Source organism: Myxocyprinus asiaticus, chromosome 3 (assembly GCF_019703515.2).
Source record: "Myxocyprinus asiaticus isolate MX2 ecotype Aquarium Trade chromosome 3, UBuf_Myxa_2, whole genome shotgun sequence".
Taxonomy (NCBI): domain Eukaryota; kingdom Metazoa; phylum Chordata; class Actinopteri; order Cypriniformes; family Catostomidae; genus Myxocyprinus; species Myxocyprinus asiaticus.
Genome location: NC_059346.1, coordinates 6,642,501 through 6,657,118, shown reverse-complemented (window position 1 = coordinate 6,657,118; position 14,618 = coordinate 6,642,501). Strand labels below are relative to the sequence as shown.

General features: G+C 37.2%; 1 protein-coding gene across 1 annotated transcript in view; it reads left to right on the top strand.

Annotated features, from left to right (window-relative positions):
* The window catches only part of ddr2l (discoidin domain receptor family, member 2, like), a 71,451-nt gene extending 60,960 nt beyond the window's left edge, over window positions 1-10,491 (top strand). Inside the window, exons 13-17 of the mRNA XM_051679766.1 lie at window positions 392-519; window positions 2,717-2,914; window positions 3,482-3,716; window positions 6,834-6,983; window positions 7,325-10,491. Coding sequence (XP_051535726.1) covers window positions 392-519; window positions 2,717-2,914; window positions 3,482-3,716; window positions 6,834-6,983; window positions 7,325-7,462 — 849 coding nt within the window. The 3' untranslated portion in view covers window positions 7,463-10,491. The remainder of the gene's footprint in view (window positions 1-391; window positions 520-2,716; window positions 2,915-3,481; window positions 3,717-6,833; window positions 6,984-7,324) is intronic.
* The last annotated feature ends 4,127 nt before the right edge of the window (window positions 10,492-14,618 follow it).

The window sequence follows — 14,618 nt, the reverse complement described above, 5'->3', positions numbered from 1 at the left end:
TGGGGTCTGAGTGCAGGGTCAGCCAAGATACAGCACCCCAGGAGCAGATAGGGTCAAGGGCTATGCTCAAGGTCCCAACAGTGGCATCTTGGTGGTGCTGGGGCTTGAACCCCCAACCTTCTGGTCAGTAACCCAGAGCCTTAAACACTAAGCCACCACTGCCCCTAATAGTAAGTGTATTAGATGGTAATACCATGGTGCTTTGATATGGTACTGAATGAGTCCTATATTCATATATACCATGGTATTTACAGTATACGGTACTCCAAGGCACTTCAAAAAAATATGGTAATTCTATGGTACATTGTGGTGGTTTTGTACCCGTTTGTACACAGATGTGCTATACATATATGTTGGTACTTACATCTCGTCTCGTCTTTCCCGTTTTCAGGTACACCTGTGTGAGGCAGAAGGTTTGGCAGAGTTTCTGGGAGAAGGTGCCCCATTACCTGAGCAAGATGGTAGGCCGGTGCTGGTAGCGGTTAAACAGCTCAGAGCGGATGCCACCAGCAATGCCAGGTCTGCAAAAAAAAACAACTGTTCGGAATGGAAAGGGAAACATGAACTAAAACACAACCTTGCTCTAAACTTTTGCCCTTACTGGTAGCTGCATTGTGTTACAGTTTTTTTCATCATCTGAAAGGTCCCGAAAGGACTTATAGTCCGATGCGACTTATCGTTGCGATAATTTATACGTAACTGATGTCGGCCGGTGAAACACACGCACACCAAAACCGATGAAAGCATCAGTCATAGTGACGGTAGAAGCATTTTACAGTTGCCAATTCAGAATATTTTGCATTTACTAAGTACTTTATGCAACCAATTTAAATATTATGTCCATCATAACGTTATTGTTGTAACAAACTCTAGACCGCTGACAAGCGCAACTCCTCACATGCCCACAAAAAGACATTTCATCACACTCACTGTAATCTTCATGGAGCATGTTTGATATCCGATTGTCTGAAGGGAAGTCAGGCGGCTGCTTCCGGGTCCTAGTGCTGATGTGACTTATCCATGTTTTTTTCCTCTGAACAATGCAATTTTGAGCTGTTGCGACTTATAGTCAGGTGCAACTTAATTTCCGGAAAATACGGTACAAATTCTTCTGTGCAAGTTATTGCGCATGCAGGTGCGGTCTTATATAGAACGCATACTTTTCCCAATCCAATCAGTTTGCAATATATAAAATCAAGTTCCGCCCTAAGAATATTTAGATATTTAAAATGATTTTACTTGGAAATACACATGCAGAAGTAAAATGGGTTGAAAATGCTGTTTTTCATTTTGTTGTTAAATTGAACTTATTATTTTAAATTTTGAAGTAGATTTTTAAATGTCTGTTTATTTGTTACTTTGTAAAGATATTTATTTATTTTATTTTTATTCTAAGCTAATGAATTGATAATTCAGTCCTTCATTTTTTTTAAGTGGCACTCCTGGTTTTCCATATATTCGTGTATAAAACTAATGTTTCAGAAAACACAGTCATGTGGCATGTTTTTAACTGATAATTTAGATATTGAATATTGAATATGGAATATTTCACTCGGAAATAGACATTACAGATGAAAAATGGGTTGCAAATGCCATTTCACTGTGACTTTAATGTTTTATTCAAAATAATGTATTATTTTATTGTTATATTGAACTATATTTTTAAACAATAATTTAATTATTTTTTAAATGTGTATTTATTTGTTAATTTGTAAAGACATTTTTATTTGCATTTGATAAATTGATAATTGAGTACTTAATTTTTCAAGTGGCACTCCTGGTTTTCCATAAAGTCATTTATAAAACTGTTTCAGAAAACACAGTCATGTGGCATGTTTTTAACTGATAATTAAGATATTGAATATTACACTCGGAAATACACATTACAGAAGAAAAATTGGTTGCAAATGCTGTTTCACGTTGATTTAAAATAAATAAATATATATATATATATATATATTATTATTTTATTGTTATATTTAGCTACATTTTTAAACATGAAGTAGATTAATTTTTAAATGTCTATTTTTGTAAATTGTAAAGAAATCTTTATATGTATTTAATAAATTGGTAATTGAGTTGAACACAAAGTAGCTAAATTTTTTTTATTTTTTTTTTCCCAATTTGGAATGCCCAATTCCCAGTGCACTTTTAAGACCTCGTGGTGGCGTAGCAAGTCGCCTCAGTCCGGGTGGTGTAGGACGAATCCCAGTTGCCTCCGTGTCTGAGACTCTCAACCCGCGTATCTTATCATGTGGCTTGTTGAGCGCGTTGCCATGGAGACATAGCGCGTGTGGAGGCTTCACGCCATCCACCTCGGCATCCACGCTCAACTCACCACACGCCCCACCGAGAACGAACCACATTATAGTGACCACGAGGAGGTTACCCCATGTGACTCTACCCTCCCTAGCAACCGGGCCAATTTGGTTGCTTAGGAGACCTGGCTGGAGTCACTCAGCACGCCCTGGGATTCAAACTAGCGAACTCCAGGGGTGGTAGCCAGTTTCTTTACCACTTTATCAAGTAGATACATTTTTAAATGTATCTGCTATATATAGAAATTTAGTTGTTGGCATGTTTTGAACTGTCAGACAGTATAACTGTTTTTTTCTTGTTCATTCTCATCCATCAATATTTAGTAATGAATGATAACACTGACCTTTAACATTTTACCTGATCCCAGACTGACTTTCTGACTTTTGCCTCTTGTTAGGAATGACTTCCTGAAGGAGATTAAGATCATGTCTCGTCTGAATAACCCGAACATCATTCAGCTGCTGTGTGTGTGCGTGAGCTCGGACCCTCTCTGCATGGTGACGGAGTACATGGAGAACGGAGACCTCAACATGTTCCTGTCCCAGAGAGAGATAGAGAGCACCCTCACATATGCCAACAACATTCCATCTGTCAGGTGTGGCCATCATTATGAATAACACTGACATTTACAGACTTTAATCTGCAGACAGGGGTCAATATTATTATTTTACATGTCAGTCAAGTTTAACACTCTTAACCTTTGGAGATTTAACCTTAACCTTTTAGTGTCAGTTCAGCTCCCCAGGTATGGAAGTTTTTAACATTTAAATCATGCTTCGTTTCGAAGACCTCAAAAGCTTCAAGTCATACAAACGAAGTGTAAATACATTTTTTAAATCTGTTGTTTTTGAAAACCTGTTCTGTTGGAGATGTCTAGCTGAATGACCATGCTGCTCTTTTCCATACTATGAATGGTTACAAAAAAGCACCATTGCTGCAATTTGCACTCAGCTGAAGAACACATCTTGGCCAATTGTCAGTCTATAAAGAAAAGACTCATCTTGAAGCTTCAGTTGAAGTTAAGCCACAATGTCGATTCAAAGCCAAGTCCTAAGTTTTTAGTTTACATCTTGGCTTAATCTAGAGGGATTTTGCTGTTTTATCCCCATGTTACCTCTGGTCCCTGTCTCAGACTGTCTCTCTTGTTTCTGTCTCTCCGCAGCATTGCTGACCTGTTGCACATGTCGGTGCAGATTTCTTCTGGGATGAAGTATTTGGCCTCTCTGAACTTTGTGCATCGTGATTTGGCCACTCGGAACTGTCTTCTGGACCGACATCTCACCATAAAGATCTCTGATTTCGGCATGAGCAGAAACCTGTACAGTAGTGATTACTATCGTATACAAGGCCGCGCTGTACTGCCTATACGCTGGATGGCCTGGGAGAGTATCCTACTGGTAAGAGAACGAGAGGCTGTTTATGCGTGCATGCCCAAGAGTGCAACTAAGCGACTTTGTTGTGTGTCGCTACTCTCTGTACTCTCTGTCGCTAGTTGCCGTTCCTACTTTGATCACTGTAACGTTACTGGTCGGATATATTGCCAGTAAAACTAAGATATCATTCTAATTTGACAAGGATTCAGTTGTTTTGTCTCTAAAAATGAACATTCTACAGGGAAGAGTGTTTATATAGTTTATATAAACTGTAGAAGTGCTCATTGCATTGTATCATGAACAAGACGAATGAAATATCAATGTATGAAACTAATTTAATAAGGAAACTATGGGGGGGCCTGGGTAGCTCAGTGGTAAAATACACTGGCTACCACCCCTGGAGTTCGCTAGTTCGAATCCCAGGGTGTGCTGAGTGACTCCAGCCAGGTCTCCTAAGCAACCAAATTGGCCCGGTTGCTAGGGAGGGTAGAGTCACATGGGGTAACCTCCTCGTGGTCGCCATAATGTGGTTTGTTCTCGGTGGGGTGCATGGTGAATTGAGCGTGGTTGCCGCGGTGGATGGCGTGAATGGCGTGAAGCCTCCACATGTCTCCGTGGCAACACGCTCAGCAAGCCACGTGATAAGATGCGTGGGTTGACTGTCTCAGACGCAGAGGCAACTGAGATTCGTCCTCCGCCACCCAGACTGAAGCAAATCACTATGCGACCACAAAGACTTCACATTGGGAATTGGGCATTCAAAATTGGGAGAAAAAGGGGAAAAATCCCCCCCCCCAAAAAAAATAAAAAAATAAGGAAACTATGGAAGCTAGATCCCGTCACAAAATGAAAAATATAAGAGGTAATTCTGAATTTATGTCTCACAATTATGAGTACTTTATATGAAGTCACAATTGCGAGATTAAAAGTTGCATTTGCAGGATTTAAACACGCAATTGCAACTATATTTCTCTCAATTGTGAATATGTATCATGCACTTGCGAAGTTATTTCTCACAATTGTACGTTTATATCATGCAATTGTGACTTCGTATTTCTGACTTTATTTCTCACAATTATAACTTTTTTTTTGTTGCAAGATATAAAGTTGCATTTACATGATCTAAAGTCGCAATTTTGAGTAGTATGCAATTACGAATTCAGCCTAAAGGCAGAAACATACTCTACACAAGTACATGAACGCAGATGCGATCGCTTAGCCACTGCATTGCCAACATGTGGTCCAGTTGAACATGCTTAAGGTGCGTTCTTGATTTACCATGGCTGAAACAAACCTCAGTACTCAAGCGGGCGATAAGAGTTACCTTTAAACGTCTGTGCAATGCGATGTTACTTTTGAATTCTGACAAAATGAGGTATCTTGAAAAGCAGTATAATTTTGCTGCCTAACTTTTTAAACAGCCTTTACGTCAAGGGAGCGTCTATAGCTGCGTTTCCACTATTGGGCCAAATGAGGGCGTGCTAGTGTCAGGGCCAGTTGCGTTTCCACTGTCACATCTGGGCCTTCATCATGCCTCCTAGGGGCTTTCTCGGGGCCAATGGCCTTTGACCCAGCGATTACCCTTAGGCCAAACAAAGCCAACTGGGGATTGAGGCGGGGTCAGTGTCAAAGGCGGAGTTTCGCCGACCTTGCCAGGTTGTGTAACCAGCACACAATGGAACAGGTTCAGGAAAAATTAAAACATTGCGGGTACAGTACAAATCCTTTAAAATGCACAATGGAAAAAGCAGTGCCCAAAGAAAGAATTTTCCATGGTTCAAGATCATGGACGGTGTGCTGGGACATCATCCCGCTGTTGGTGGAGAGACCACTCGGGACACCATGGCAGTTACAATCAGTGAGTTGTCAATGCTAACTTATCTTGCTAGCTAGCCAATGTTTTCAAACGATATAAACTCTGTATTCTAGATAACTAAATAACATGATACCTCAGCTTGAGCTTCCCTTTTGCTTATGAAATGGACAGGGTGTGTGAAGTTGGCACCAGGGTGGCGTGTTAAGGGTGGGTTTTACGGCAACGCACTGGGGTTATTGGCCTGATGGTGGGGACGCAGGTCGATTTTGGTCTCGTGGCTTGAGACTATTGGCCCCGGCTGGCCAGTTGATAGCCCTGGCTCGCACTGGCCCAATAGTGGAAAAGTGGCTTATGATACCTTAAAATGCTAAGTAGACAGCTTAGTGTAGGAACAGAGCTAATGTCCTTATTTCAGTGTTGACAATTCACAATATTAAGCTGTTTGTTTTGAATGTACATTTAACTCCTACTGTAAAACTCAAGGGGGGAAAAAATGACATCAATAATTTTCAATGAGAGTCGACGAATTGAGGCAACGTGTGACAGTGACCAACGTAATCGATTTAATCGATTTCAGTTTTAAAGGAATATTCTGGGTTCAATACAAGTTAAGCTCAGTTGACAGTATTTGTGGCATAATGTTGATTACCACAAAAAATAACCGTCTGTCCTTTTCTTTAAAAAAAAAAGCCAAAATCGAAGTTACAGTGAGGCACTTACATTGAAGCCGATTTGTTGAGGGTTTAAAACAGAAATGTTCTTATAATTTTATAAAAGCACTTACATTAATTCTTCTGTTAAAACTTGTGTAATATTTGAGCTGTAAAGTTGTTGAAATCATACAGTAAGTTGAGGGTTTTAGGGTTTGTTGACATTACATCGTCATGGCAACGAAGTTGTAAAATTGGCTATAACTTTACACAGGAAAGGTATGTGATTTTATCACACTAAAATCATGTTAACATGCATATTGTTTATATCTGGTGGCTATTCTTTTGAAACAGTGAGTATTTTAATGTTTACGGATTGGCCCCCATTCACTTCCATTGTAAGTGTCTCACTGTAACCCAAATGTTTGCTTTTCTTAAAGAAAAGAAGGGACGAAAATTTTTGTGGTAACCAACATTATGCCACAAATGCTGTCCATTGAGCTTAACTTGTATTGAACCCAGGATATTCCTTTAAGGCCCCTTTATAAGAATATGTTTATATATATATATCGTTTTGTGCTATTATGCATATTTGAGTTGTACTGGTTTCAATTAACTACTGCTGTGGCTTTCTTTCTATCGATGCATTGTGTGTTTACATGTGAACGTTTTTAGGGGAAGTTCACAACAGCGAGTGATGTGTGGGCATTTGGAGTAACTCTCTGGGAGATCTTCACTTTATGTAAAGAGCAGCCCTACAGCCTGCTGTCTGATGAGCAGGTCATTGAGAACACGGGAGAGTTTTTCAGAAACCAGGGAAGACAGGTACATACACAGACCAAAGTTCAACATCATGCCATTACATAGTAAGTTTGAGTTCATTTTTTTTACAACTGGACTGTATATTTCTATGGATTAAAGTGAAAACAAAGCCACTTGGGCAGGTGGCTAGGGGAAATAATTGTGGTTTTTAAAGGAATAATCTTAAATCAAATTTTGGGTTACATGTGCAATGACACAAATTAGCTTGATTTGAAGTTAATTGAAGAGAATTTAAAAAATCTCATGATTTGTTTTCCTGGCAGTCAATAATGATTTGGACTTTTTATTTATGAGTCTTATGAACTACTTTTATTTCATCATGATTACATTCTCACTCTTTCTAGATTTTTCTCTCCGCCCCGCCGCTCTGTCCATCCTCTCTGTTTGAGCTGATGATGCGTTGCTGGAGTCGAGACATCACCGATCGGCCCTTTTTTCACAGTTTGTATCAGGCCCTGCGAACTTTTGCACCCCACTCATGACTGACACCTGCTCTACTTAACCTGGAGGAGAACTGTGACCATGACGAAACGTCTGGAAGTATTCTGACTGTGTCCAGTCAGTGAAGGTAGACATGGAAAATTAAAGCCACAATGTAGCGTCATCAGAGCATTAGAAATCCAGTGGAGAAGAAATCTACAGATAATGAGATTTTTCCAAAGGCATTCATTCATTTATTCATCTCCATTGGGACTCAGAGTTTCTTTCCAAACCATAGACACTTGAGATTTTTAGTTTTTATTTCCTTTGAGTACAGTTTTCTTTCTTGTCTTTATCATAAATATGTTTTCGTCATTTTGTTGTTATATCCTATGTTGAGAAGATCAGTGACTCCTGAGCCTACTGTATATTCTAGGCGTAAAGAACCAACTGGAGGAATGTTGTATTTGTCAGAACTGTGGTTGTGTATTGTTTAGCACTGCTGTCTTTGTTTATTCTATTTTATGTTTTTATTCAATGCAAAAAGTCATTTTCTTAATTATTATTTGTCTTGTTTTCCAGTAAGTATATCCAAGCATCCTTAAAACAACATAAATTTACTTAAGAAGCAAAATGGCATAAGATATTCTTGACTTGTGTTCAGAGAAATCACACAAAAATTGGTAAGGCTCATGCTTAAAACAAGAAAAAACTATTTGCCAATGGGATACAAAAAAAAAAAATCAACTTGTTTTCCCTTTGAATTCACTATTTATTTCTCTTAAATTGTGATATCATTTAAAATTTACAGTGGCAAGAAAAAGTGTGTGAACCCTTTGGAATTAGATGGTTTTCTACATGAATTGGTCATAAAATGTGTTTTCATCTTTATCAAAGTCACAAATACAGACAATGTGCTTAAGCTAACAACACATCAGTCCACAAAACATTTTCCCAGTTACATTGTGGAGTGTCAAGGTGGTCTTTGGCAAACTTCAGGCATGCAGTATTGTTTTTGTTGGAAAGCAGTGGCTTCCTTCGTGGTGTCCTGCCATGGACACTATGCCTGTTTTATGTTTTCTTTATAGTAGACTCATGAACCGAAACGTTAACCAGTTCCAATGTTTCCTTCAAGTCTTTAGCTGTCACTCTAGAGTTCTTTTTTACCTCATTGAGCATTCTGCGGTGTGCCCTTTGAATCATCTTTGCTGGACGGCCACTTCTAGGGAGAGAAGCCACAGATCTAAATTGTCTCCATTTATAGACAATTTGTCTAACTGTGGACATATGAAGATCTAAGCTCTTCGAGATAACTTTGTAACACTTTCCAGCTTTATCCAAAGCAACAGTTCTTGACCGTAGGTCTTCTGAAATCTCTTTTTTTGCAAGGCAAGGTCAACGTCAGCAGATGCTTCTTGTGAATAGCAAACTCAAAATGTTTAAGTGCTTTTTATAAGTCAAAGTAATTCTAACCCACACCTCCAATCTCGTTTCATAAATTATGATGTATTCAGTACAAGATTTTAAGGATTTAAGACAAATGTATAAATAAATGCAGGTACTTCCAAAGGGTTCACATACTTTTTCTTGCCACTGTATCTTGTTTTAAGGACATTTAGATATTTTTACTAGAAAAAAAAGACAGAATTGCTGATGAAGAGAGGGACTTTTTGCCGTGTTTGTCCTATTTTTGTTCCTTATTTACCCCCACACTGGAGTTATTATGTCTTGTTTATTCTGAATCTGTGGATGGTATGATATTAAGTGTTTTGCTTTCTGAATATGAATGTTATTTTACAGGTTCTTTGGATATAGCCGGGTTGGAGATTGCTCTGCCTGGATCTAGCAGAACTACTGTTATAGTTAGATTAAAAACCCTTTCAGAGGTGAGAGGGGAGGGTTATAGAGCCAACAATGGACTGACGTGCAATCAGATGCACTGTTTCTTTCCCCCAACTTATAACAGGTCACTTTAAAGTCAACATGAAATCAAAATTGACCATGTTTTCTTGGCCTTATTTTGCACAATTTATCATTCTGAAGAAAAAGTTTGTCTGAATTTGTATGGAAATGTAATAACTTGCTCTGTCTATAAAAATAACTTTTCTTTTTGGCTGATGTCACTTAGGTTATGTGGACTAGTGATTAATATTAACCAATCGCCATATAGATATTTAGGCATTGTTTTAAGCTTCTGTTGTAGGTAATACATCTTTTTTTTTTTTTTTTTTATCTTGCCTGTAGTTAATACAGTAATTTAATGCCAGTTAATGTGATAAATATTATCACAATATTATCAAATGAAAAAAAAGCATAACCATTGGTCGATTTTTTTATTTATTTTATTATTATTATTATTATTCTTGGTCAATATTCTGTTTCAAAATATGTCACATTTTGGAAGTAAAATGGGTTGCGAATGCATTTCATGTTGACTTTATTATTCGGCAAAAATGGCAATATTTCACCCCAACAGCCAGACAAACCGAATTCCAACTAAACTGCAAAGCAAAACTCTACAACTCCTCAATGATGGCATACAGTTCTACGATTGCATTGTTGTTGAATCTAGATGAATTAAGTCTGTCTGAGGATGAAATACTGGCCCAATTTGATATTGTTCAAAGAGATCCATTTGATCTTGATCTCTGTAGAAGGCACATTATTACAGGGGAACATGTATGCAAGGTTCAAATTATTCAAAGCACATTTTTACCCATTTTAATGTTTTATAAATCTGCATAATGTCTTATAATATTTTTAGCGATCATTTTCGAAAGTTTACGAGACTTGCACCAAGAAAACACTCTTAAATCTTAAAATTAAATCTTCAAATGATTTGGTGGACTACGATCCAACCAAGACCTGGTATTTCCTTCTTTTTCCATCAGCTTCTACTAGTTTTGACAGCATTCCTTTTCCATAGTTTGTGTTTACTGTATTTCAGAAATTGTCTTAAAATGTACAGAAGTTTTGTTGTTCGGCTGCTGAAAGGTTTCGGCTATGCAGGATGTTGGAAAATCCTCCAATAGCACTGGGATTCGGACTGAATGTTGGTGGATGGAAAACCATTAAACTTAACCTCCCAGAAGCCTTTGCTGAAGTGAGCCTGAAATCATTTCTGTTTTCATTTATCACAACATATACTATAGAGACCAAGACGAGTGCATGTGTTTGTGTGAATGAGTAACTGTGATTGTGCGTCTTTTTTTAAGTGAATGGAACTTTTATCAAATAGCACGCAATAACAGTCTGTCATTTAATTCTTTTAACTCTTCTCGTGTCCTTCATGTACATTGCATAAACTGGGTAGATACTGTATGTATAGTAATATATTGGGGACTAAGGAAGACTTGTTTTCTTTCATCTTTTTTTCTTGTTTTCCATATTAAATATCGATTTAGCTGTAACACGGGCCTTCAGTGTGTCTTTTTACTTTAAACATCTGTATGTCAGCAACTTGATGTGTGATCGAAGATTGTGAGCTTCAATAACAGGAAATTACGTGGATGTTTCTGTGCTTCACACCCTTTCTCTGTGTATGTACCCTGAAAACCCTAAGTTGACTTTACTCAACTGATTGAGTAAACTCGTTCTCTCAATTCAATTGAGTAATGACATCCAAAACTTGTGTAATTAAGTTCACTTAGCTTAGTGATCATATAGAATGAACTATTTAAGTTAAGGTAACTAGATGCAAGTAGACTTAAATCAGATTTGCTATTTAAATGTTGTTGTTTTTTTCCACTTAATAATTTTAATCGAATGGACTAAAATTTAGGTCATGCAATACACAGCTTAAATAAAGAAGATTATAATTGATTCTAGGTCAATCATTAAATAAACTTATTTCTCCACAGAAATGGATAGACTGGATAGAATGGAGAACTGATATGGCGTTAACAGGGTCCAACTTGACCAAAGGGCACACAGATCACTCTGATCACACGAAACAACTATTTGCAACAAAACAACATACATGATACTACTAAATAGCTAAAACCTCTATGAATTCTTAAATCCTTTTTAAATGCCCCCATATGATCTCTTTGATCAAGGAAATATTATGAAATAATTAGGGAGCAAGCCATTATGGGTATTCCCCAGAGCCTCAATTATGTACTCAATTGTTTGAGTTACTAATACTTAAAATCTTAGGCTTTTGGATTTTTAAGAACAATAAGTTAAAGGAACTTATGAGACCAAAATTTGACATTTCAAGAAATGTTTAATTAAGACAACTTGATTTTTCCAGTAATGACAGCATTAGGGTTTACGGTATACCGTAACCTATATTATTAATTTCCATCATTCCTACTTGCTCCCAACAAAGCTGACATTGAATGTTTGACTTTGACTCTGGAGTAGGTCACTACATGAATAGATGATATATAAATGTGTGTGTGTTTAGAGCTTAATTCCCTCTGAATGTGGAATTTTCCAGAAAACCTTGAAAAAGTATCACAAACATTATTTTTATTTCATTATTTTGCAATTTACACAAGTTTTACACTTTAAATCATCATTCTTTAATATAGTTAAGGCCTTATCCTACTCTTATAGGACTGCAAAAAACACCCACTAACAAACATTAACTATGGTAGCACCATAGCAGTCTTTTGGAAAAAAAAAAAAAAAAATTGTTCACTCAACTTAACTTAAGCTAGTTGTCTTTTTGCTTTGACTCAGTCAAGTTACGTTAACAAAAAAATATCAATGTCTTTGAATTTAAGAAGTTTTATCAAGACAACTAAATAACTCATTAACTAAACTTTATTTTTAATAATATGGATTTATCAGGATTTGTTCAAATAACTTTAATATTGTGACACACAAGGTTACCCAGGATGCATTGCATCCCCTAAAGTTTTTATGTTTATGTTTTGATTAGAGAACTTTATGAACACCAGTAAGGGCTGGACATCTAATAGTTTGAACGGGAGCCACAGAGTTTTCAATACAAAGCTCAGTAATGGTGACACTCAACAAACACCATTAAATAAAATACAAGATATTAATATCACCACACAACTATTAACTAACAGTGATGACAAAAACAACATAAATAACACAAAGTCCACAAATCGCAAAAATAATAATAATAATAATAATAAGCCTACAACACTTACCTCATTATTCATGTTGGAATGCATGCTGGCAAATATTTGCCTTTTTAGTCAACTTTGTTAAAGCTACACAATGTAACTTTTGGCCCTCTAGGTTAAAAAATAAAACTGCATAATAAATAATGCTTCGGTTGTGCTTCGGCTCTGCTCCTCTGCTCGGATGAATGTGGTTCGAGGCACCGGTGTACACATGGATACAGGACATCTTATCAGAGTGAATGGACAAATAAATAACTAAAGAAAGGAAAAGACAGAAATCTGAAAACATGTCCTCTGAGCAGGTAAATGCCATATCTTATGCTGTTGTTTTGACTTATTGGAAACATTGATTTTTTTTTGTGTGTGTGTGTTTGTTTTTATTTTTTCCCCCATTTCTCCCCAATTTGGAATGCCCAATTCCCAATGCTCTCTCAGTCCTCGTAGTGGCGTAGTGACTCGCCTCAATCTGGGTGGTGGAGGACGAATCTCAGTTGCCTCCGCATCTGAGACCTTCAACCCGCGCATTTTATCACGTGGCTTGTTGAGCACGTTACCGCGGAGCCATAGCGCGTGTGGAGGCTTCACGCTATTCTCCGCGGCATCAACGCACAACGCACTACACGCCCCACCGAGAGCGAGAACCACATTATAGCGACCACGAGGAGGTTACCCCATGTGACTCTACCCTCCCTAGCAACTGGGCCAATTGGGTTGCTTTGGGAGACCTGGCTGGAGTCACTCAGCATGCCCTGGATTCGAACTCGCAACTCCAGGGGTGGCAGTAAGCGTCTTTACTCGCTGAGCTAAGCTTATGTTATGTCTAACATAAGACATAATGATTTCTAGTCTGATAAGGTCAAACCTTTTAAAGTTTTTATAACTGCAGGATATTCTTGTCAAATAGACCACAGTAGTAACTAATTTATAGATTGTCATTGTTACCAACCAGTGGTCAACATAATTTCAAGACTCACATGTCCTAGGACTAGAGGGTTTATTTATATAAATTATTGCCGTTATAAAGAAAAATACACGTGTGCTAGCAAGTGAAATGTTCTGCACAGATTACAGTATAATTATTGTATTTCACTTTTACACAACTATACGTAAACCATATCAATAAAATATCTTACCTGTTGAGTAAGAAAAAAGCCATCTCTGGGTCGCTTTTAAATCCTTTCAGATCTCGGAGTTGTCGCCACCTCTGAAAAGCCAAGCTGATGTTGATTCAGGTTTTATTACGGACTCTGTCGCTGTCCCTTTTTGCTTGTAGACTCTGCACTATTCGGGGTTTCTTTGTTTTTACAAAGTGATTCCCTGGAGGTTTGCCGTTTTGAATGATCCATGGTCAATTTTTCTCGTTCGTTGTGACGACAAACTTTCAGCTTCAGCTACTCCCACACCATACAAGTGCTACAGTAGCTGGATCTTATTTTCTCTGTGTATGGATATGACGTCAACATGCACTGGCGAATGACGTATGTATTCAATTTCCCGCGAAATTCATCCCGACAGCTCTAAAATATTTATAATATAATATCATTATTATAGGTTTATCAAAATGTATTTGGGTAAAGACATGGTTTGAAAGATGGATTTTTGTTGCACTCTCTCATTAATAACATTTTGTTATTTTTTTAAGAAAAAAGTTACATAGTGTAGTTGAAATGGCAAATACGGTTGTTAATCCAACTTAAGTACAAGTTAATAGAATCAAAACTTAAGTTAGCATGAAATTTTAGTTGTCAGTTCAAAAAAGCTAATTGATACAACTAAACCTTAAAATCGGTTTTTACAGGGTACCATGTTACTGTCATTGTCAGAGTTGGGGAGAAATGGAATACATTAACGGGATTACGTATTTAAAACACAACATATTAGTAACTGTATTCCATTACAGTTACAATTTAAATCATTGGTAATTAGAATACAGTTACATTCAAAAAGTATTTTGATTACTGAAGAAATTTCTTTGCCTTTTATTGTAATTTGTTTCATTTAATATTTAGTCTGTACAGTTGGAAAACATTTATACATATAAATGATGTGATCCGAGGAGCTTTTGAACAGCGATGAAGCACTATTTCTTATTTGTTTTATTCATACAAGCTCT